Source organism: Colius striatus, chromosome 1, assembly GCF_028858725.1.
Source record: "Colius striatus isolate bColStr4 chromosome 1, bColStr4.1.hap1, whole genome shotgun sequence".
NCBI classification, from domain to species: Eukaryota; Metazoa; Chordata; class Aves; order Coliiformes; family Coliidae; genus Colius; species Colius striatus.
This window is the reverse complement of record NC_084759.1, coordinates 205,657,063-205,680,327: the sequence shown is the minus strand read 5'-3', so window position 1 is coordinate 205,680,327 and position 23,265 is coordinate 205,657,063. Positions and strand designations below refer to the sequence as shown.

At 48.3% G+C, this 23,265-nt stretch overlaps 1 protein-coding gene across 1 annotated transcript in view; it reads right to left on the bottom strand.

Moving 5' to 3' along the window:
- EXOC4 (exocyst complex component 4) overlaps positions 1-23,265 on the bottom strand; it is a 457,325-nt gene that overhangs the window by 51,640 nt on the left and 382,420 nt on the right. Inside the window, exon 14 of the mRNA XM_062020282.1 lies at positions 13,134-13,312. Within this exon, the coding sequence (XP_061876266.1) occupies positions 13,134-13,312 (179 nt within the window). The remainder of the gene's footprint in view (positions 1-13,133; positions 13,313-23,265) is intronic.

The window sequence follows — 23,265 nt, the reverse complement described above, 5'->3', positions numbered from 1 at the left end:
GTTTTCCATTACTTTCTGCAAAAATGCAGCCTTAGGAGAGGGATTATCAGAGGGGGAAAAGAAAGGTGTCCTTGAGATAGAGGGGATGTGGAGGTAGATTCTAGCTATGGTAACCCACCAAAGGTTTGGTTGCTCAACACTTTTCCTTAAGCACTTGGCATTGCAAACCTGGAAAAGGCTCTAAAAGAGCCCAGAACCTCTTGGTCCATTTCCAAAAGTCTGAGGAGGAAGGTTTGTTTCATTAAAGGAAGCAGAGCTGTGCAGGTGCAGCCATGAGCAGGAGACTTGCACAGTTGAAGACTTTCAGTATGGAAGGATCTCTTGGAAAAGTCCAGAGTTTGCTCTTCCAGTGCTCCCTGACCACAAAATCTCCTCTGTGTTAATTTTGTCTGCTTTTAGTAATTTAAAATGGAACTTTCCCCTTCCCCACCCCTCTCAGAAATATTGTTTCTTGGGCTGAATTGCATTAGCTCAGAAGGGACTTGATTTACAAAGCTAAATGAAACCCCATTCATCTGCTTTTCAGTTATGGAAAGCATTTTCTGGCTGTTTGGTGTTTCCCACCCTTCTGTGGGCTTGCTTAGCCAAAAGCAGCCATGTGCTTCATCTAATTTTCATTAAACACAAGACAAAACCACGGCTCCAGTGAAGGCAATGGAGACACTTCCATCAATCTACACAGAGCCAAAAATTCACCCCCAAACTCATGTCATTACCCATTTGTCACTGGTTTTAATGGGGGGAGAAGACACTTCAGAACTTGTCAGTGTTTGGGAATGAACAAGTAAAAAAATGAGTGGAAGGAAACATGAAAATCCCAGGGCCAGCTGCTTTGTGCAAGGCATTGTGTCCTTAGAGCTGATGGAAGGATGACTTTAGCTCAACTGGTAATGAAGAGTGCTCCACAGCATCCAGAATAAACATAATCACAGATTGGCTGGAAAAGACCTTTAAAATTGTGGAGTCCAACCCCTCACCTCACCCTGCCAAGCCCAGCACTGACCCACAGCCCTCAGCACCTCACCCCAGGGCTTTGGGATCCCTCCAGGGCTGGGCACTCCCCCAGCTCCCTGGGCAGCCTGGCACAGGGGCTGACATCCCTCTGAGGGAAACAGTTCTGCCTCAGCTCCAGCCTCAACCTCCCCTGGGGCAGCTCCAGCCCCTTTCCTCTTGGCCTGTTGCTTGTCATTTGAGAGCAAAGATGGCCACAACCATCTTCTTGCCACAAGCTCCTGTCGGGGAGTTGCTCAGAGCAAGGTCTCTCCTCAGCCTCCTCCTCTCAAGGCTCAACACTCTCGACACAACAACTTCTTGTTCTGTTGGTCCTGACCTGAGAGAAGAGACTGACATCACCCTGGCCACAGCCTCCTGCCAGGGATTGTCAGAGAGTGCTCCTGGCTCCCCTCAGCCTCCTCTGCTCCAGCCTCAACACCCCCATTCCCTCAGCTGCTCCTCACAGCACTTGTGCTCCAGCCCCTTCCCCAGCTCTGTGCCCGGCTCTGGCCACGCTCCAGCCCCTGTGGCAGTGAGTGAGGGGCCTAAACCAATGTATGTATCATCAAATGAATGGCATTTCAATGGCATCTGGCTCAGGGCATCCCAGCTCTGCCATTAACTCATTGGTGAGCAGTGAGCAGAACTCTGGGTGTCTGTGCAAACGCATCAATCTATGAATCGAGGCAGAAGGACAACGACAGACATTTCTGCACCAACTTCATGGAAGACTCTGCACACAACTGAAATGTTTAATTTCATAGTGTCTCAAAGAATATGGAAGATGAGCTTTGGCCATGCACTTGGATTAATAGACAAAGTCTCAAACCTATAAAGAAGCTGAACACAAGGCTTCCTCAGAACTTGAGGATAAAAGTCAGTGGTTGGTATCAGGACACTTCCAAAGCAGCACAACTGAGCCTTGAATTAAAAACTAAGGGATCAAGATGCTTTGTTGCTGGTCAACTGAGCCAGGAAAGGGGGTGATGCTCCAAACCACCTGAGATTCCACATCGCTTCCTCTGCAAACAGAGGCATAAATTTAACTTCTTCCCTCCTTTCCTCAGAATCCTCCATGAAAGTGAGCTGCAACTTGCCAAGAAATGCCCCCAAAACATCACTGCAAAAGTCTTCTAGGTGGAAGATGTCCTGAAAGGGATGTATTTCTAAAAGGACCTTAAAACTTCAGACTCACTGAAAGAGCAAGGAATAGATGTTCTGCACCTCCAATGCTGTGTCCAGTTCTGGGACCCTCTCTACAAGAAGGACATGGAGGTGCTGGAGAGGATCCAGAGGTGGGTACCAAGCTGGGAAAGGGTTTGGAGCACGTCTCAGATGAGGAAGGGCTGAGGGATCTGGGGCTGTTGAGCCTGGAGAAAAGAAGGCTCAGGGGAGACCTCCTGGCTCTCTACAACTACCTGAAAGGCAGCTGCAGCCAGGTGAGGGTGGGTCTGTTCCCCCCAGTAACAGCAATAGAACAAGAGGAGACTGCCTCAAGTTGCCCCAGGGCTGGGTATGAGGAGGAATCTCTTTGCTGCCAGGGCTGTCAGGCATTGGAAGGGGCTGCCCAGGGAGGTGCTGGAGTCACCATCCCTGGAGGGGTTTCAGAGCTGGGTGGGTGTTGCACTGAGGGCAATGGGCTGGTGGGTGATAGGGCTGGGACAGAGGCTGCACTCCATGAGCTTCAAGGTCTCTTCCAGCTGAAACCATTCCATGATTCTATTATTATTCTGATGCCCAAGAGTGAAATCACTCTTCTTTGCAAGAGGCAGGGTCAAGCTGAAGAAAGTGAACTGAACAGAAACACAGGTCAGTAGATTTCTTACGGATCCTTTTTTTTGGCTGGTGACAGTTACAGAGAGAGGCATTTTGGGGGCTGGTTTTTTAACAGATTGGTTTGTAAAGCAGGAAGAGGAGCAGCAGGGAAGTCTGTGCTGGAAAACAAACAGGAATGAATGAGTCTTGTCCAGGAGGATATAGAGGAAAGTGCATAAATGAATAGCCACAGGAACCACAAAGTGTTTGGGGATCTACAAGGGGCTTTCAAATGAAGAATGAGAAACACACAGGAAAAGAGACCAGCACAAAGACGACCTCAGCATCAGCAGGAACATTAGTTCTGTTTTCCATCAGCTGCGTCAGGCTTTCAGTCTGACTTCTCCACAGTTCTTGCTTATTTGAGAGTCATTTCCTCCAAGTCTTATATGGATATGGATGCTGCTTAGACCAGAATGACCATCTGGCCCATGTGCTGTGGCACAGTGACTCACTGGTGATGTCAATGATTGGGTTTTGAGTCCACTCATCCAGTTTTGAAACTGATTTTGTGCCTTTCACACTATAGTAAGCTGTCATTAATAATAGAATAATAGATTGGTGGGGGTTGGAAGGGATCTTCAGAGCTCACCCAGTCCAACCCCCCTGCAGAAGCAGCTCCCACCTAGATCAGGTTGCAAACAAACCAAGGAGAAGCAGGTGGATCCACTGCTATTAATGACACCAACAAGTCACCTTCTTCAGAAGAGACAAACAGATCCTGATGCATTGAATCAACTGGAGAGGACAGCAGGCTCTTTGGAGCTATTCCCACCAAGACCTTGGCTTGCCAGTCTTACCCATGAGGGATTCTCGCTGTAAAATGGTTTGAAAGCACTGCTAATTAGGTCACTTATTTACATGACAATCCCCTGCGTTTAAGGCTAGTGGGTGGGAGGAAAGAAAGATGGAGCAAGAGTAATTAGTGTAATCATGATGGTAAGCTAAGCACTGGCCCCAGCAGATCAATGCTGGGACTGCATCACAGTGCTGTGCCTGTTGTGTGAGGTAAAGCACCACAAAAGCTGAGCATCCAGGTCAGAAATGCAACGTCTCATTTTGTAACCATCAAATATTTGATGCAGAGCATTGAGGCTGTTCCACTAATCTGCAAGAAGAGCTTCACTGCAGACATTGAAGGGGGGAAAAAAGGCACTGAGAGGCAGTGGGATCTCACAAGAGCTGATGGCTGTGTGGTTTCATTCCCTGAGACCCAACAAAGCAGACTCATATTTAAGCTATGGAGTTGTACTGCCAGTTGTAAAACAAACTAAAAGAGTCTCTTAATGCAGGAACTGGGGCTGTTTAGTCTGGAGAAGAGGAGACTGAGGGGGGAGCTCATGAATAGTGACAAATATCTCACTGGTGGGTGTCAGGAGGTTGGGGCAGCACTTTGTTCTGTTGTATCCAGTAACAGGACAAGGGCTGATGGGATGAAGCTGGAACACAAACAGTTCCATTTCAACATCAGGACAAACTGTGTCAGTGTTGGAGTGAGGGAGCCCTGGCCCAGGCTGCCCAGGGAGGGTGTGGAGGCTCCTTCCTTGGAGGGCTTCAAGCCCCACCTGGACACGTTCCTGTGTGACCTGATCTAGGTGGGAGCTGCTTCTGCAGGGGGGTTGGAGTGGATGAGCTCTAAAGGTCCCTTCCAACCCCATCATTCTGTGATTCTATGAAGTTGTAGCTCACCCAAACTGCTGCAAATTTGGGGGTGAAGATGTCTTCCATGCATTGCCTTTTGATTTTGGGGTGAAAATACCCCTGAACAAGAGAAAATAACCTGCTTTGGGTGTATACTGGATAAAGAAGCCGAGGTTGAATGCCCTTTTAGACACTTCAGGAGAGCCAAACTCTGACCTTGCCACACCTTGCAATGCCCCAAAATACATCTTCCCATTTCCTAACACCTGAAAAACACACTGACAGACCAAACTGGATCATAACCAGACCCAGCTGCCATGGAAGGACCCTGCTCTTTTGCAACAGAAATAGGTGAAGCCAATGACTCCTAAGCCTTATTGCTGGTGTCCTCCTTGTGACTTTACTTCTCAGCACTTCTTGCAATTAAATCTGGCTGGTTCCTCACCCCACACTGAGAATGAGGCCTCCAGTTTGCACACCACAAAGCAATTTGGCAGTGGGAATTCAGTTGCATTCCCAGACAAACCCTGTCACAGTAACTAACTCAACACTGGCTTTTTGTACAGTGCAAAGTATGATTTCAGTTGCTCAGGTGGGTGAAAAAGAGGTAAGAATCCAATGAGAAACGACTTTCTTGCTAAGAACAAGAGGGATTTATCTCCCAATCTTCATATTGGCATCTGCATCACTTTGATGTATTGACATCACTTAAACTCTCTGCTTAGAGCTGTCACAGTGGGACTGATGGCTGAGGTGGGAGTGGGAAGGCCATGGTTGGAGGGGACAGGCAGTGTCCTGTCTGGAAATAGGTCTCTCCACCCCCCCAGATATAGCTTGTATGAAATGGGGAGGGAGGGCTGGAAAGGTCTGTGCAAACCCCCTCCTCTGGAAAGGGAGCGTGGTGTTGCCACGTTGCTCACTGAACCTGTAACACAGGAGCTACCTCTGTGTCTAATGCAAATCCCCAGAGCAGAGACCCAGCCCTGTCACTCCACACACATCAACTGCAATGTCACAAGCAGGTAGCAGAGAAACAGCTTTGTCCTGTTTGTTTTGCTGAGGGTACAGCTTTGCAGATAGCAGCAGGGTTAAGATGTCCTCAAGGGCATGGCAGTCCCAGCAATGGAGTGAGACCTGAGGAAGTCTCCTGTGCATCTCCACCAATACTGAGCTGCTTCCCCCATGGAATCACAGAATTGATTCAGTTGGAGAAGACCTTTAAGATCATGGAGTCCAACCACTCATGGGTTAGCCACCACTAACCCATGGCCCTCATCACCACAGCTTTGGGATCCCTCCAGGGCTGGGGACTCCCCTACCTCCCTGGGCAGCCTGGCACAGGGGCTGACAACCCTTTGGAGAAGAAATTGCTCCTCATCTCCAACATAAACTTCCCCTGGTGCAACCTGAGGCTGTTTCCTTTTGTCCTGTCACTCATTACTTGGGAGCAGAGCCCAACTCCCAGCTCCCTGCAGCCTCCTGTCAGAGTGTCAGAGAGTGCTCCTGGCTCCCCTCAGCCTCCTCTGCTCCAGCCTCAACACCCCCATTCCCTCAGCTGCTCCTCACAGCACTTGTTTCACAGCTTGGCAAGTCTGAGCTAGAGAAATTAATTCCAAATGAATTCCTCAATGGTTAGAGTTCACCTTCTAATTCTTTGAATCTTGGCTTTTTAAGGAATCTTTCCCCAGCTCCAGCTTCCAAAGGACATGAGGAGACAGGGAGGAGCTGCTACTGAAAGGCAAAGAGTTTTCATAGCTGTTAAAGAAATGCCTGGTTTAGGTCTGGTTTTAAAACACCAGTATGAGTTCTCCATACTCTTCAACTTTTCTCCAAGGAAGATTGTGTGTGTTAAGTGTGTAATGTGTGTGGTCTTCAGATACAGTAAGATGCTCACTCAATTCCATGAATCCAGGACCTTGGGTGCTACAGAAAGGTGACAAACAGCCCACAATAAAAACCAGTCATTCCTCATGAAGGACAAGAAAGAGAAAGTACATATAGAAAGTGAATAGAAAGTGAAGATGAGCCAGCAACGTGCCCTCGTGGGCAAGAAGCCAATGGCAGCCTGGGGGCAGCAAGCAGAGTGTGGGCAGCAGGTCAAGGGAAGTTGTGCTGCCCCTCTGCTCTGCCCTGCTGAGGCCTCATCTGGAGTCCTGTGGCCAGTTCTGGGCTCCTCAGCTCCAGAGGGACAGGGAACTGCTGGAGAGAGGCCAGTGCAGGGCCAGCAAGATGCTCAGGGGACTGGAGCATCTTCCTGCTGAGGAAAGGCTGTGGGACCTGGGGCTGTTTAGTCTGGAGAAGAGGAGACGGAGGGGGGAGCTCATGAATAGTGACAAATATCTCACTGGTGGGTGTCAGGAGGTTGGGACATCCCTCTTTCCTATAGTAGATAGTAACAGGACAAGGGGTGATGGGATGAAGCTGGAACACAAACAGTTCCATTGAAACACAAGAACAAACTGTGTCAGTGTTTGAGTGAGGGAGCCCTGGCCCAGGCTGCCCAGGGAGGGTGTGGAGGCTCCTTCCTTGGAGGGCTTCAAGCCCCACCTGGACACGTTCCTGTGTGACCTGATCTAGGTGGGAGCTGCTTAGACAAGGGGTTCAGACTGGATGATCTCTAAAAGTCCCTTCCAACCCCCACCACTCTGTGAGTCTGTGATACAGAAAGTGAAGATGAAGCATTGAGCAAACCGTTGGGTGGATGCAGGAACACTGATCTATAAACATCCAGTGACACATGGTGTATGTGCAAAAACTTCCACTAAGCCTTCCATGAGAGAAGGAGCATCCTGCTCCATGTGAGCTCTGTCAGGAAGCCATTTCAAACTCATTGTTTGAGCCACTCACTCATTAACTGCTGACTAAAGGATCTGAGATCAGGAGATGACAAGGGCTGTCTCAATTTAAAAGGGTGGCTGCAACTCTGTAAGCTAATGGCTAATCTTTCATCTTCCTACCCACACACAGCATGCAACCATCTTAAAAATGGAAAGACTGCCCCAACTCCTTCGTTATGCATAATCATTCCTTCTCTGTAAAAGATTCAGAGGGCTTCAGAAGGCTGATGCTCCAGCAGAGAAAAGGATGACTGCATGTCCTATCTGCATATGACAAGGCAGAGAAGCAGGAGAGGAAGAGGAGAGGAAACCCTGCTTCCATTTTAGTGTAAAACCAGTTTAAAATTGACTTGACTCCCTCAGTTAATTCATCTTCTTCCAGCAACTTTAAGCCTTAAATGGTTATTGTTAAAAAGAAGTTTGCATTCCCTCAAAAGACAAGAGCAAAAGAAAATGACTTGGTTATATCTGACTGGTTCAGAAAATACAGAATCCAATTCTGAAGAAGTGCAGATAAGGGAAGAGCTATGGAAGAGCCATCAGCTTAGCAAACACTAAATAATGAAGAACGCAGAGACTGCCCAGCATGATAAAACACTCCATTAGCAAGACTGTTTTTAAATGAGTGATAATTGTGGCACATCCACAGCAGGAGATTATTGAATTTTTATCTCTAGGAAGTGGCCTTTTGACAGCCCCAAAATGCCACCATCAGGGAGTTCTCTTTTATAGGACTTCCCTAAATCCAGGTCCATACCTGCCCTTTGCCCTGTAAACTTTGCAGCCAAGGAATCATAGAATCATGGAATGGTGGGCGTTGGAAGGGACCTTTAGAGATCATCCAGCACAACCCCACTGCAGAAGCTTTGCTGGAGAAGACACTGACCTCCTGCAAGGGAAAGAACACGGGGTCACCATGACCATGTCATGGGCTTGCTGGAGATGGTAGTGTTTCTGCCATTGCATCAAAAGTTCTGGTCCCAGCTGAGTGCTTGGATGATGCCCTGAATGGGATACAAATTCAGTCTCAAGTGCTGGGATGGAAAAGAGAAATTATCAAAGACTGGAATGAGTGTCCTCATCATGCACTGGCTCAAAATGTGCTACCCATGGAAGGTAAAACCCCACCACTGCCACCAATTCATGATTACTGCTCTTGTTCAAGCATGTAGCTTTCAACGTAGCATCCAGTCCAAGGAGAAGACAGAGTTGGTCAAAGGAATGTATTAACTGCCATCTGCACAAAGTCAGCTACCCAAAAAGAGAGCTGGGTGACCAATGGCTTGTTGGCATGGGGTGATGGGATGAAGCTGGAACACAAACAGTTCCATTTAAACACAAGAACAACTGTGTCAGTGTTTGAGTGAGGGAGCCCTGGCCCAGGCTGCCCAGGGAGGGTGTGGAGGCTCCTTCCTTGGAGGGCTTCAAGCCCCACCTGGACACGTTCCTGTGTGACCTGATCTAGGTGAACCTGCTTCTGCAGGAGGGTTGTACTGGATGAGTTCTAAAGGTCCCTTCCAACCCCCACCACTCTGTGACTTTATGATGAACCAGAAGACTCCAGTTGCATTGGACTGGAATGCTTGGCTTTCATGTGGGCATGTCTTAAAGTCACAGTTACTGATGCTGACATCACAAAGCTGGCTGCACTTAAGGTGACCTGAATCTGAATTTGGTGAGCTTCAGTGTGTGGCAGAACTCCCTTTTATTTAAAGCTTTGCTTTCAGTCACTTATTTCCCTTCCTCCCTCCCCCTGACACTCATTAATATTCTGTGGCTCCCAGCAATGAGATGCTCAGAAATTCAGATGATCAAACCCCAGCAGAAAAGACACAGCAACTGCTATGACAGTTGACTGGTATGGCATTAAAACTGTATGAACCTTTGAAACAATAGGTAGTTTTCATTTTCCTTCCTCCCAGCACAGTCTGAGCACATTTGCATTGCTCTGCTCCTCCTGCCCATGTGGGATGGAAAAGGACACCTCCATTCTTTTTCCCTCACCTCTGGTTTTATTCTTTGTATTCTTCCCCAAAAGAATTCCATCCCCTTGCTTTAGATTCAAAAATACACCTGACTTGTACCACCACCTCTGCCCTAGGGCATCACTTTTTGTGTCTCCCACACAGACTGCAGTCAGCTCTGCTCACGTGCCATTTGTGAGATACACTCCACCTGGTTTCAGTTACAGAGGTCAACAGCCTCTATCACTTTCAAACACTGCATGTTCCTTCCTCTTGCTTCAGATCCTCCTGGCATTTGTGTACAGGCCTTTTAGTGCATTGGTATGAAGTTATTACAAAAGGAAGATGAGTTTTTATTGCCAGGAGGACACTGCCAAGGGAAATACTGCACTTGGTTACTTGGATGTTTATTCAGTGCTGCGTGCAGCGTCCTCTCAGAAGCCTGAAAGTCATGCTCATGCCCTTTTATGTCTGGAAAAATATTGATTTATTATGAAATCTGACTCTCAACTAGAGCTGAGATGATAATTGATGGTTTTATTTTGAGCAGCTTTGACTGTCAGGGCTCAACTCCTCAGCCTCAAGAACTCTCCCAGTAACTGAAGTTCTGTGAATAAATATTTGGCTCCTGAACTTTGATAGTGTTTTCCACTGGGTTTTGCTTTATTTCTTTCAGAATCTTCTAAAATACACTCTGTGAGAGCACAGCAGTTGATCTTTTCACTCAGGTACTCAGAACTCAATGTATGGGTTACAGGAATATTAAAGCTATGTGTAGTATTTTAGGTCTTAATTGTCAGCTGATTGTATAATCTTAATTAACCTTCTAGACCCCCAACACACTGATGCTGGACACGTGGAGTAAAGAGTTTAAAGGTCCTGCTCCAGAGATGAGTTATAAGAAGGATTGTGGGTCAACCAGAGGTGTTCTGCTGTCAAGGGACAATTATTTTAATGGAGATAGAATCATGGAATTAGTTGGGTTGGAAAAGACCTTTAAACCTATCGAGTCCAATCCTGCCCTCACCCTGCCACAGCCAGCACTGACCCACAGCCCTCAGCACCTCACCCCAGGGCTTTGGGGTCCCTCCAGGGCTGGGCACTCCCCCAGCTCCCTGGGCAGCCTGGCACAGGGCTGACACCCCTCTGAGGGAAACAGTTCTGCCTCAGCTCCAGCCTCAGCCTCCCCTGGGGCAGCTCCAGCCCCTTTCCTCTTGTCCTGTCATTCCTTACTTCATTTTCCCTCAGAAGACCACCAATTCTCTCCCTTTTCCCTCAAAACTCCATTAAAAACACACTTTCCTTTCAGAATTCCACCAGACACTCACCTTTATTCCTCAAAACTCCACCCAAGCCCCACTTTTCCCCTCAGAATCACAGAACCATCGGGGTTGGCAAAGCCCTTGGAGCTCCTGGAGTCCAACCATTCACCTCACCCTGCCACAGCCAGCACTGACCCACAGCCCTCAGCACCTCACCCCAGGGCTGTGGGATCCCTCCAGGGCTGGGCACTCCCCCAGCTCCCTGGGCAGCCTGGCACAGGGCTGACACCCCTCTGAGGGAAACAGTTCTGCCTCAGCTCCAGCCTCATCCTCCCCTGGGGCAGCTCCAGCCCCTTTCCTCTGGGGCTGTTGCTCATGGCTGGGGAGCAGAGCCCGACCCCCAGCTCCCTGCAGGAGTCAGGGAGTGTCAGAGAGTGCTCCTGGCTCCCCTCAGCCCTGGGCCTGCTGCCACCCCACTGCTGAGCCCAGCCAGGCTGCCACTGGCCTTCTTGCCCCCCTGGGCACGCTGCTGCCTCCTGTTCAGCCCCTGGCACCAACCCCCCCAGGCCCTTTCCCTGCAGCAGTTTCCAGCCCCTCTGCCCCAGCCTGGAGCTGCCTGGCCTTGGGGTGGCCCAAGGGCAGGATTTGGCCCTTGCCCTTGGGCAACCTCAGCCCATTGCCCTGTGCCCATGGCTCCAGCCTGCCCAGGGCCCTCTGCAGCCCCTTGCTGCCCTCACACAGCTCTACACACCCACCCAGCCTGGTGTCACAAACTGACTGAGGGTGCCCTCCATCCCCTCACCCAGATCACTGACAGAGATGCTGGACAGACCAGGCCCCAGCACTGAGCCCTGGGGATCACACTGGTGACCAACCTCAACTGTATTGACCCCATTCCCCAGCACTCTCTGGGCCCTGCCATCCTGACAGGTTTCCACCCAACAAAATCTAGGTGCATCCATGCCATGGGCAGACATCTTCTGCAGGAGGATGCTGTGGGAGATTGCTTTGGAGGCTTTACTACAGTCCAGAAGACACATCCACAGCCTTTCCCTCATCCACTAAGTGGGTCATTTTGTCATAGAAGGAGATTAGATTGGTCAAACAGGGGGGTTGGACTAGATGATCTCTAAAGGTCCTTTCCAACCCCTACCATTCTATGACCTGCCTTTCACAAAGCCTGACTGGGCTTGAACCCTTGGTGTTCCTGTATGTGCCTCATGATGGTGCTCAGGATGATCTGCTCCAAAACCTTCCCCAGCACTGATGTCAGACTGTAATTCCCCAGATCCTATATATACATCATATATAACCCTATGACTCTATTTGGTACCATCTCATTTCCCCCATTGCTTCCCAGAAAATGAGGCTGAAGTGATTTGTGATGCCAAATCCCCAGGATTGCTCAGACCTGGCTGCCCAGAGTCATGCTCTTCTGGGGGTGCAGTCCCTCAGGACTCTATTTGCATGACAATGGCAGAGATGCTGTGTATCCTCACTACAATATCATGTGTTCTGGGATCTCACTCAGCTGTGTGGCTTTTTTTATGCAGCACTTCTCCTCTGCTCCTCATCATGCTTTCTCCCTCACCTGAGGCAGCTGCATTTAATAGGATCCCTGGACAAAAGGGGATGTTCAATGTTTGTAAAACACACAAGAGTTTATTACAGGGATCTAGGGCAATATGAAGTGGTCTAACAAATGCACAGCTCAGGGTCAGCCTGTGACAGAGGACAGATAGTGGGAATGTCTCAGTAGACAGATGAGACTCAAACTCCTGGCTCTAGGAAAATCTTTCCCCCTTGCCAGCTGAGCTATAGGTGACTCCTCCTGAGTTAATGACAGTGGTAAGGTGTTGGTGGACAGCAGCAGAGCTGGGGTCTGCTCATGCTCAGCCTTACCTCTGGGGCACAGCCACAATCCCTCCTCTGGATGTGAGCCCGTGCAGACAATGCCAATGACAGCCATGAGAAAAGAAACAACACTACTAGAATCTCTGGCACTTTCTAGGCAGGAGAAAAAAGATCACTGTTCCCTGGGGGAAGGAGAGAACGCTGAAGCACAGACAAGTGAAACAATCACTGAGCAGAAGCAGTGTCTCCAGGCTCCCTTGTCTCTGCCCTCCTGACACCTTGGTTTACCAAGAGCTGCTTCTGCCTTTGCAGGCTGAGCAGCAGTGTCCCAGTGATATGCATGCTAGGGCATTCCTCATTAAAAAGCTCTTCCATTTCTCTACTGAATTTATCACACAGATATATTATTACATATCCAGTGAGCTAGGGGTGCTATGAAGAAAATGAAACCTGTCTTGGCATTGATACCTGCTCCTGTGCAATGTCATAGTAGGCACAGCTGAAAAGCTCAGGCCTTGGAAGGCTCTTCAGAGCTTAGATTAGAAGTGATTCTCCTGGCCACCCTCAAGTGGTACCCAGCAGTCTGAGCAGATGTCACACCACAGCATCCTCTTGGAAGAAAGAGATGAAGCTGCTTTGCTTTCCACTTCCCTCTCCCATAAACCTGCTTTGAAATCAAGACCAAAAGATGCCCACCCTTGCTAGTAGCACATATTTCTGCTGGCTTCCATTTCTAAAGCAAAGGTTCTCTTATGGGAGCTACTTACTCTGGGTGGCTGAGAGGCTGGAGAAGGCTGCCTTGGTGCGAGCTGCCAGCCACTCCAGGCTCTCGTGCATGTTGGCCAAGGCCTTCAGGTCACTGACGTCCCGCAGGATCTCCTGTTGAGGGATGAGTTTATCTCCCAGGTTGCCAATGAGAACTTCTGACTCTTTGCCAAAAGCAGCCCTGAAATACAAACCAAAGTCACCTTCAAAAACTAGCACAGGAGGCTGAGAGAGAGACATCAGCTACACCATAGCTACACCAGTCAGTGAGGAACTGGTCCAGTGTGGTCTCAATAATGTTGTTTGGTGGAGTTTTTGATGGTTCATTACCATGAATATTCTGCAGTTCATGCCATCTGTACCTCAGGGAGGTATTGTTTTAATCCCTGCTTCATTCTTGACAGTTACCAACTTCATCCCAATCAACTCCCACCCTTCTCCTCCCCTCAGCATTTAAACCTTGCTGAGACACGCAGGTGCTTTTTGTGTCTCCCTGGGATATCTATAAATAATGCACATGTGGTGCTTTTAATCTTTCCTTGTAAATCAGCTCATCCAATCCCTGACTCACTTGTTTTTTTTCCCCTACACCATCTACCACAAGAAATCTGTGGCATGCCATGACAAAGTGACAAACGATTTCGAGTCTCAGCCTGTGAGTTATCTCACGTGCACAGAGACAGCACCTGGTTAAAAAGTGGTGGTGAAAAACAAGTGTTTCACAGAATCACAGCATGGTGGGGATTGCAAGGGACTTTTAGAGATTACCCAGCCCAACCCCCCTGAAGAAGCAGCTCCCACCTAGATCAGGTCACACAGGAACGTGTCCAGGTGGGGCTTGAAGCCCTCCAAGGAAGGAGCCTCCACACCCTCCCTGGGCAGCCTGGGCCAGGGCTCCCTCACTCCAACACTGACACAGTTTGTTCTTGTGTTTCAATGGAACTGTTTGTGTTCCAGCTTCATCCCATCACCCCTTGTCCTGTTGCTGCCCCAACCTCCTGACACCCACCAGTGAGATATTTGTCACTATTCATGAGCTCCCCCCTCAGTCTCCTCTTCTCCAGACTAAACAGCCCCAGGTCCCACAGCCTTTCCTCAGCAGGAAGATGCTCCAGTCCCCTGAGCATCTTGCTGGCCCTGCACTGGCCTCTCTCCAGCAGTTCTCTGTCCCTCTGGAGCTGAGGAGCCCAGAACTGGCCACAGGACTCCAGATGAGGCCTCAGCAGGGCAGAGCACAGGGGCAGCACAACCTCCCTTGACCTGCTGCCCACACTCTGCTCGCTGCCCCCAGGCTGCCATTGGCTTCTTGCCCACGAGGGCACGGTGCTGGCTCATGGTCAGTTTATTATCCACCAGCACTCCCAGGTGTGTCTGTGCAGAGCTGCTCTCCAGCAGGTCAATCCCCAGCCTGTGCTGGTGCAGGGGGTTGTTCCTTCCCAGCTGCAGGACTCTGCATATGATTTCGATAGCCAGAGCAGATCCAAACTGACCCCACCTTACAGAGAGGAACAACAGCTGAATGACCACTGCCAGAGTCCACTGGAGTTGGAGATGTTGCTGTGTCTCAAGCACAGCCCATGGATTCCTTCTCAGAGTACACAGGACACAGCCTCAGGCAGCGTAGTTTTTATTGTCAAGCACAAGAAAATCATTGAGGAGATTGTTTTAATGAAGGCTATTTCTATTTTTCTTTTGCCTTTAATGAATCCAGTTGAGCAATTTTGGACCATTTCAGGGTTGTTCTTTTTGGTTGTTTTTTTTTTCTCTCAAGTAACAGTGAAGTCCCACAAATCCAGGGAGATGCTGGCAATAAAAATGCTTAGATGGTACGTAAAATGCCACTGAAGGGATTATTTTGCTGCAGCTCCTTGCAGCTATTATGCTCAGCAGCATGATTCCTCATTGTAAGTTCATAAAAGAGCTAATGACAGGATGTGGAGATCTGCAAAGTTGAAATGAAAGTGGAATGCAAATTCACACGAGAAAGAGCAACTAATGATGGGAAGAGTGTACTGAGGACCACGTTAAATGTGCCATCACTTAGAGTCTTCCAGTGAAATGCTCTTAGTTTCAGCCAGGAGATGTTGTAATTAGAGGGAGAAACAGTGTCCTGATTTTCTCTATCCTGATGGAACACAAAAGTTACAGAATCATAGAATGGAAAGGGTTGGAAGAGACCTTTAGAGATCATCCAGACCAAGCCCCCTGCAGAAGCAGGTTCACCTAGATCAGTCCAGAGTCTCTTCCTCTACCTGCAAAAGGGATGAGAATATGTGCCTCACAAACACCTCTGGGACATAACCAAACATGCTCTTTGTGGAGACAGCTGTTGAGAAAGCGAAATCTGGATGCAAAAGATGGACATTGACATGGGAGGGAGCAATTACACAGCTTGAAAGAACTTCTTTCAGCTTTTTGGGGGGCAGGATCTTGACTGGCTGGAGAGTTGGGCACAGAGGAACCTCATGAGGTTCAACAAGGACAAGGGCAAGGGGTGATGGGATGAGGCTGGAACACAAACAGTTCTATTTAAACACAAGAACAAACTGTGTCAGTGTTGGAGTGAGGGAGCCCTGGCCCAGGCTGCCCAGGGAGGGTGTGGAGGCTCCTTCCTTGGAGGGCTTCAAGCCCCACCTGGGCACGTTCCTGTGTGACCTGATCTAGGTGGGAGCTGCTTCTGCAGGGGGTTGGACTGGATGAGCTCTAAAGGTCCCTTCCAGCCCCACCATTCTGTGATTCTGTGATTTAATCCTTTCTGAAGTTCAGGAAAGCCCTTGACAAGCTTCCCTTACCAGTCACAGAAGCCTACAAAGCTGTGAGGACTGAGGACAGAAGAGCAACTCAACCAAAGTCCAAATGGACATCTGAAGGTGAGTACAAGGTTGAATTGTGTGGACAGGCTCATAGGCAAGGCTACACCATTTTCTTTCCCTGGTAAAGCACGATCCTTCTTTCAAGTAAAACATGTTATGGACTTCTACAGCAAACAAGACACACTTGACTTAGCTCTTCCCACCAACAAACACTCAGGTCTCTTCTTCTGTTCCCATGGAGGAGAAGACAATTCACAGACAGACTTGTTCCCTTCACATCAAACCACTCCTGTCAACCCAGACTACCAAACCCCACTGGCAACTGCATCCAGCACTTAACACTGCTCACCAATACAAAGTGCTGCAGGGAAAGCACTTTTTTGGGGAGCCACAATTTGGGAGCTGTTAAATGAGGAGTCACCACCACGCTGCTGCCCACAACTGTGATCACATTTTATCACAGGGACAACTCTTTCTGCCTTCCCACATGCAAGGAGAAAGGGTTTTGGCACTTCTTTGGCCTGTGCATGAATAATACAGGGCTTTCAGGCAGGCTGGGAAAAGCCTGTATTATATTAAACAGGGTGTATTTCCTAATTTTGCTCCTGGGAAGAAAAAGAAGGTGTTCTATGGGAAGCTACACTCTACAATGGAATCAGTGTGATCCTGCCAGTCACTCTTAAACAACAGAGGTTTGTATCAAAAGGGCAGCAAACATATTTCATCGTTTTAATACACAGCCTTGACTGCAGAAACCCCAATTCACTCTTTACACAAACTGAAACCTATAATAGAGACAACCTTCAGCAGCTTTACTCCCTGTTAGGAGACAACTTTAAAGGGTTCTGGTGGATTCCTGTCATTTCAGTTTAAACCTGCTGTTAGTGAAGGTCTCCCTGAAGCAAGTTTTCACTGGTGTTCTGGATGCCTGCTTGAGAGAATGTTTACTACATGCCTTTCTTTGTCTTTACTGAATGGGAGTGATACAACAAATCCAAATCAACTCAATAACCAACCTTAAAGCTGCTCTTTCGAATACCTGCATTAAAACAGCATCTCCAGACCTTTGATTCACACACAGTTTCTCAGCCAAAACTTGTCACATTTCTATCTGTATGTGTGTCTCTAAGGCAGAGCCAGCACACACACAGAGATCTATAACCACCTTCTGCATTTAATTTGTGAGGTTTTGGGTACCCTTGGTTTGAAGTATCACATTCTGAAAACCCAAAGCCCATCCTACCTTGCCCACAAAGCTTGGTTTGGACTTTGCCAAAGCTTCTGAGAACAAAGAAAGATCCTGCAACTTTTGGTGAGCACCTGGAGATGGAAATTTCCAGCCATGGAATCACAGAATGGTTTGGGTTGGAAGGGACCTTAAAGATCACAGAGCTCCACACACCTTTGCCAGGGGCAGGGACACCTTCCACCAGCCCAGGCTGCTCCCAGCCCCATCCAACCTGCCCTTGAGCGCTGCCAGGGCTGGGGCAGCCTCTCTGGGCAGCCTGTGCCAGGGCCTCAGCACCCTCACAATGAAGAATTTCTTCCTTATATCCAACCTAGATCTCCCCTCTGTCAGTTTGGAGCCATCAGCCCTTGTCCTGTCCCTCCAGGCCCTTGCACAAAGTCCTTCTCCAGCTTTCCTGTGCCCCTTTAGGGACTGGAGGCTGCTCTAAGCTCTCCCTGGAGCCTTCTCCAGGCTCAACACCCCTAACTCTCTCAGTTCATGTGCTTCTGCTGTTGGTGCCCAGAGCTGGAGGCACCACTGCAAGTGGGGTCACAGCAGAGCAGAGCAGAGGGGGACAATCCCCTCCCTTAACCCTCACTGCTGGGGATGCAGCCTGGGCTACAACTGGCTTTCTGGTGCTAACACACATTGCTGGGTCACATTGAACCTCTCATCAACCAACACCCCCAACTGATGATATATTTTAGAAAGGGAGAGAAAAACCCTCATAACCAAGCAGTTCATAACAGAGTGTTGAACAGGAGTGCAGCAAAAGGCAGTGCTCTGCCCCCCTGTGATGGGTGCAGCTGTGCACAGACCCACACTCAAGATGGAGGTTAATACTGTGTGGTATCAATCACACTGCAAATAAAGCAAATCCAAGTGCTTTTCTTCACTGTCCAGCAGTTCCTCTGTGGGAGCTCACTCTGATATCTGATGCTGGAGCCACACCTCTTTGCTGCCCTTTAGTCTCAGCTGCCATGGGACTGGTGTGCACTGGTTCACTCTGAAATCTCTGCCCTGTCAGAGCAGGATGGCTCCACTCTCTTAATCCTCAGATTAACTCAGCACCTCATTTTGTTTTCTTTGGTTAAACCATTTTGATTTCTCTATGTTTTAATTTCTTTCCAAACACAGTGAGCAGCAATTCATCAGCTTTACATCCACTCTTGTGGACACTGTATAGGGTGTAGAGCACATCTTCTGCACGAGAGGCCAGTGTCCTGATCCCACAACAAAGTCTTCTGCAACCAGAGCAGCTTCCCCTTCCTCCCCTCCAGCAACTGAGAGCAATGGTGATGGTTTTAAGGGATGAACTAGTAATAAAATCAAACCACTTACTGAGCTGAACTGTCTGGAAACAGACTGATGACAATAGATGTGGCTTCCCCTCAAGCTGTATTGCAGCTCATACACCAGAGGATGGGAAACTTGTATGTGAGGGAAGAAAGGCCAGGGATGTGTGATAAATCAAGATGACCTGTGACCAGTTCAGGCACTCTGACTGTGCCACAGCAGGGCTGAAAAGCAGCCAAGTGTCCACATCTCTGACTGTGCCACAGCAGGGCTGAAAAGCAGCCAAGTGTCCACATCTCTGACTGTGCCACAGCAGGGCTGAAAAGCAGCCAAGTGTCCACGTCTCTGACTGTGCCACAGCAGGGCTGAAAAGCAGCCAAGTGTCCACGTCTCTGACTGTGCCACAGCAGGGCTGAAAAGCAGCCAAGTGTCCACATCAATACTGCAGGATGAAGAAGGAGGTCTTTGATGTAGCCTTGGCAGCTGCTTTACGTTCACTTACTGCTCCTCTCCCTTTTCTCTGCCAAGAAATTAGTGTTAATTATCCCTTTGGTAAATAACATCAAGGAATAACCTCGCTGGGGGGATGAATGGAGCTGGAGGAGGAGGGGGGGACACCAAGCAAGCCCCTTGGGTGTCCCCCAAGGAACACACTGTCCCAGACTGAACCTCCTGTCCTTTCTCACACCCTTTGGGGTGCAGAAGTCAGAGATGCTTTCTGCTGAGCATCAGGTGCAGAGAAGCCACAAAATGGATTTAACCCACAGCTAAGAGCAGCGAGCAGAGCTCACAGAAATCCCTGTAAAATACCTGTTAAAGTGTGAACAGGACAAAGAAGGAAATGCTCTAGGAAGAGTTGGCAAAATAAGGATTATTGCATTGTCATGCCACTGTACCAAAACCACATTAAACTGAACATCCATGAAAACCTTAGTGAAAACAATTACTGCCTAACATAAAGCACTGAAAAGATGTACAGTATAGCATAGACACAGCCTCAGAACATGGTACACATCCAAATGACAGCATTTGCCTCAGTTTCATTGCAGCTTATTTTGGGTCAGTCCCTTTCTCCATGTATTTAAGACACACAGATATTGCTATAACCCGTCTGATTTCCTCTCCTGTGCTTGAGCCACAAAGTCAGCCTGGAGATTGTGCTTAAAAACTGTGCTTGGCAACCACCCAGGCAGACAGATTTCCCCTTGGTTAATTCACAGAGTATCCCATTATCTTCCTGTTTATAAGGAAAGACAGAACAGGTAGCTGCTTGCTTCACCCACGTGGATATAAACTCACCCTGCCAACCTTAAGGTAATCAGCTTTAAAGGACTGAAGATCTTAGCCTCATCCTACAAAAGAAAAGGCCCCAGATTTGAGGTGGATTGGGATTTGCAAGAGCCTCAACATTTTGTTTGTGCATCTCTGCGCCAGCGCTCCCCAGCACCTCTGGATCTCTGCTGATGGGTCACAACACTGTCACAAAGCAGCCACCCCTAATTGACAATTTCCAAGCTGTAACATCACAACAGCATCTTCTCACTGAAGTTTAGTTGGATATTCTGGTCTTGTGAAGTTGGCATTATGCAGTTTATCGCAGCGGACAAGGAAGCGTCTTGGAGGAGCTCTGATGATGTGATTTGGTGATACCTAATCTTAGTAAAGCAGGAGTTGTTATTAAATCTTTCTGGAGAAGCTGAATCTTCATTTTTTTTTCCACTCTGCCTTCCCCTTCCATTTCTGCAACACAGTTTAGGGGCACAGACATCACCTCCCCAAAAAAGTACATTGGCAAAGCTGGGCATCACTGTTGTTTCAATAGACAATGCAAGTGGTAGGATTAATGAACCCAAACCTGAAAGATTCTTCCTGGATTCAGGTTTCAAAACACATGTAACCCTCAAAAACCCCCTAAATCCAGCTGAAATCCTCCAAAACTTCCTTGCCTTCACAAGACAGGCAAAGGCAGGAGGAAACTTCTTGGATATGGAGGTGCCTCGTGAAGATCCAGGTGCTCACTCAGTTCTACACTTCTCAGGTGAGACTGTTGGCAGCAATAGGATTTGGTATCAGTTGTGCTCATGATCAGGCACATTTTTTTCTATATGATCCAAAAAAGAGACCTAGAAACTCGTTTCATAGAAAGGAGCAGACTGTCATCAAGTGGAAATTACTCACAACCTTCGTTGTGCTCCGATTCAGAGTCCCAGCAGAGGGGGAAAACCATGCCTACAGCCTTCCAAAATCATCCTTTCACCCTTTAAAAGTGCTGTCAATATGATAAATAGAGCCTGAGAAACTGGAGAGGGAGATCTTGTATTCTGGAGAGAGAAAGAAACAAGGAGAAAGAGACAGAAGAGCTACAACTGAAGAGGGAGAGCTAGGAGGTAAAGAGAAGGAAAGAGCTTTCCATCAAACACTGAGGAAAGAACCACGCTGCAGGAGAAAGACAGCAAAAGAGAATAAAAGTAATGGAAAACTCCAACACTACAAACCCCACCAGACAGCAGATGGAACAACCTGACACTTGCTTTGGATGGAAACTTTGACTGGTGCTTTTTGGTTGGCAAGAGAGGTGCAACAAAAGGAAACCACCCTACCCCAAGGTAGGACCTGAACTCTGTGCTTCTGCCATCCCTTTGCAGCGAGGCAAACACATCATGGGCCAACACAAACAGTCCCAGCCCACTCCCAAATCTGCCTTCTGGGCCTGTGCAGAGTGTTTACTTATGCAATTAGAAGCTGACAGCACATTGATTCCTTTGGAAACAGAGGAATTCAAGCTGTGGCCAGCGCTGGGAGCACTAGACCAATCTCTTTACTGCCCTTGAACACCCTCTGGGGAAAAGAGCTCATGGGAGCCTTTCTAATGAATTCACTGAGGTGCAAACTCATGCCTCAGACTGTCTCCTTTAGCTCTGTATCTTGCTCCCAGGGCTAAGCAAAGCTTTCTGTTTGATGCAGAGATGTGCTTGAACAGCCACCATCAGCCGTGCACACTCTGCCCCCATGTAAAGGAAAAGAGAGGAGATTTCACTGTTTGGAGTGTAACTCTTGTGTCTTTGCTGTCACTGGAAGGCTGATGTGCTCTCCCAGGGCACAGAGGAGATGTGCTGCATGCCCTGAGGTGAGGTAGTGATTGCCAAGACACAGTCTCAATATATATCTCCAAAACTGGAGGGTACCTTTCTCACTCCCCTCATGCCTTCTGAGGGGACACCCTTTAGCCCTGCTCTCTTCCATCAGCTTGACTTTGTCTTGTCTAACAGTGATGTATCACCAAAGCAGGCTCCAGTTTTACACTGGGAACACAGCCAGAGGATGAGCAATGGAAACCAAGGGAAGAGATCCTAACAAGCAGTTCATAGAATCATAGAGTGACAGAATGGTTTTGGTTGGAAAAGACCTTTAAGATCAAGTCCAACCAGTCACCTCACACTGCCAAAAAGCTGGGACAGAGAAACTGCTCTGATCAATGCCATTGGGGGATGATTTGGTGAAGGATCTGCTGTTGCACAGGTATCCTGCCACGTTGCTGAAATACACCCCATCCTTTTGGTGCAGAGCAAATGAGGACAAACATCCTCAAGTGAACAGAGATGCAGGGGAGGAAGCAGCAGGCAGCTGGAGCACCTTGCAGACACTAAAACCCCCAGAAGCAGAGCAGGAAAAAGTCATGTGGTATATACAACTTGTGAGAATCAGTTTTTTATTGCTTCATTAACTTTAGCCTGAGGATTTGACCCCAGGTTTGGTGTTAAGGAGCTTGCTGGAGTCAGAAGGTGAGAGGGAAACCACCATCCCACTCCTAACACAGGTTTGGTACCTCAGACCTGCCACCAGAATAATCTGCATTGTGCTGTGATCTTCACACCAACGTGGGGTTCCCAGAAATGATGTGTTGCCCTGTGAACTGCCAGCATGCCTCCCTCAGTGCCTCAAAGACCTGGCTTCCCTCAGGGCCACAGTGCTCTTGTCCCTTGCCACCCCTGCAGGGCTGCACCGAAACCCAACCATTTCCACCCTAAACTCGAGCGTGACCAGATCTGAGGCTCTTTCTGGGTTGTTTTTCCTTGTCAAAGGCAAACCTGGAAATGATACATCTTTGGGTTTTATCACCATCATATCTGATTCAGTAATGAACCGAAGGCTAACCTTTACTAAAGCAACAAGGGCAGCATATTTCACACTCACCTCAGTGCCAGAGAGCCTTCAGAGCTTTAAAAACTAATTATACAAATAGAGGCATGACTTTTCTTTCCTTTCTCCCTCTGCCAAGTTCTGAGCTACTATAATATGCTCAATCAGGTCCTTTTGTCTGGCCAACCACACCAGAATATTAATGGGGAGATTCTGCTCCTATCTTACCCTGCCTTTTGACATCTACTCACAAAAGAGATAGTGATGGGTTAAGACAACAAAATCAATCACTGTCAACACAGACCTGCAGAAGGGTTTCATTTCTTTGCAAAGACATAACATTTAGATTCTCTTTGTACTTTAATTAAACAAATGAGCTACAGGAAACCTGGAAGGGAAAGAAACCTGTGCACTGATATCTCTTCGTGCCACAGTACAGAACCTGGTGGGAAACTTGCAGGATATTTAAACTGGGAACACTGATAAAGGGATGTGTATTGAGCTTGCATGGTAAGGTCTTGGTAGTGGAGGGAGCTAAAGCATGTGGCTTTTGTGAGAAGCTGCCAGAAGCTTTACCTAAGTCTGATGGAGTCAATGCCAGCTGGGTCCATGATGGATGTGACATGCTGCTGGCCAAGGCTGAGCCCTCAGTGACAG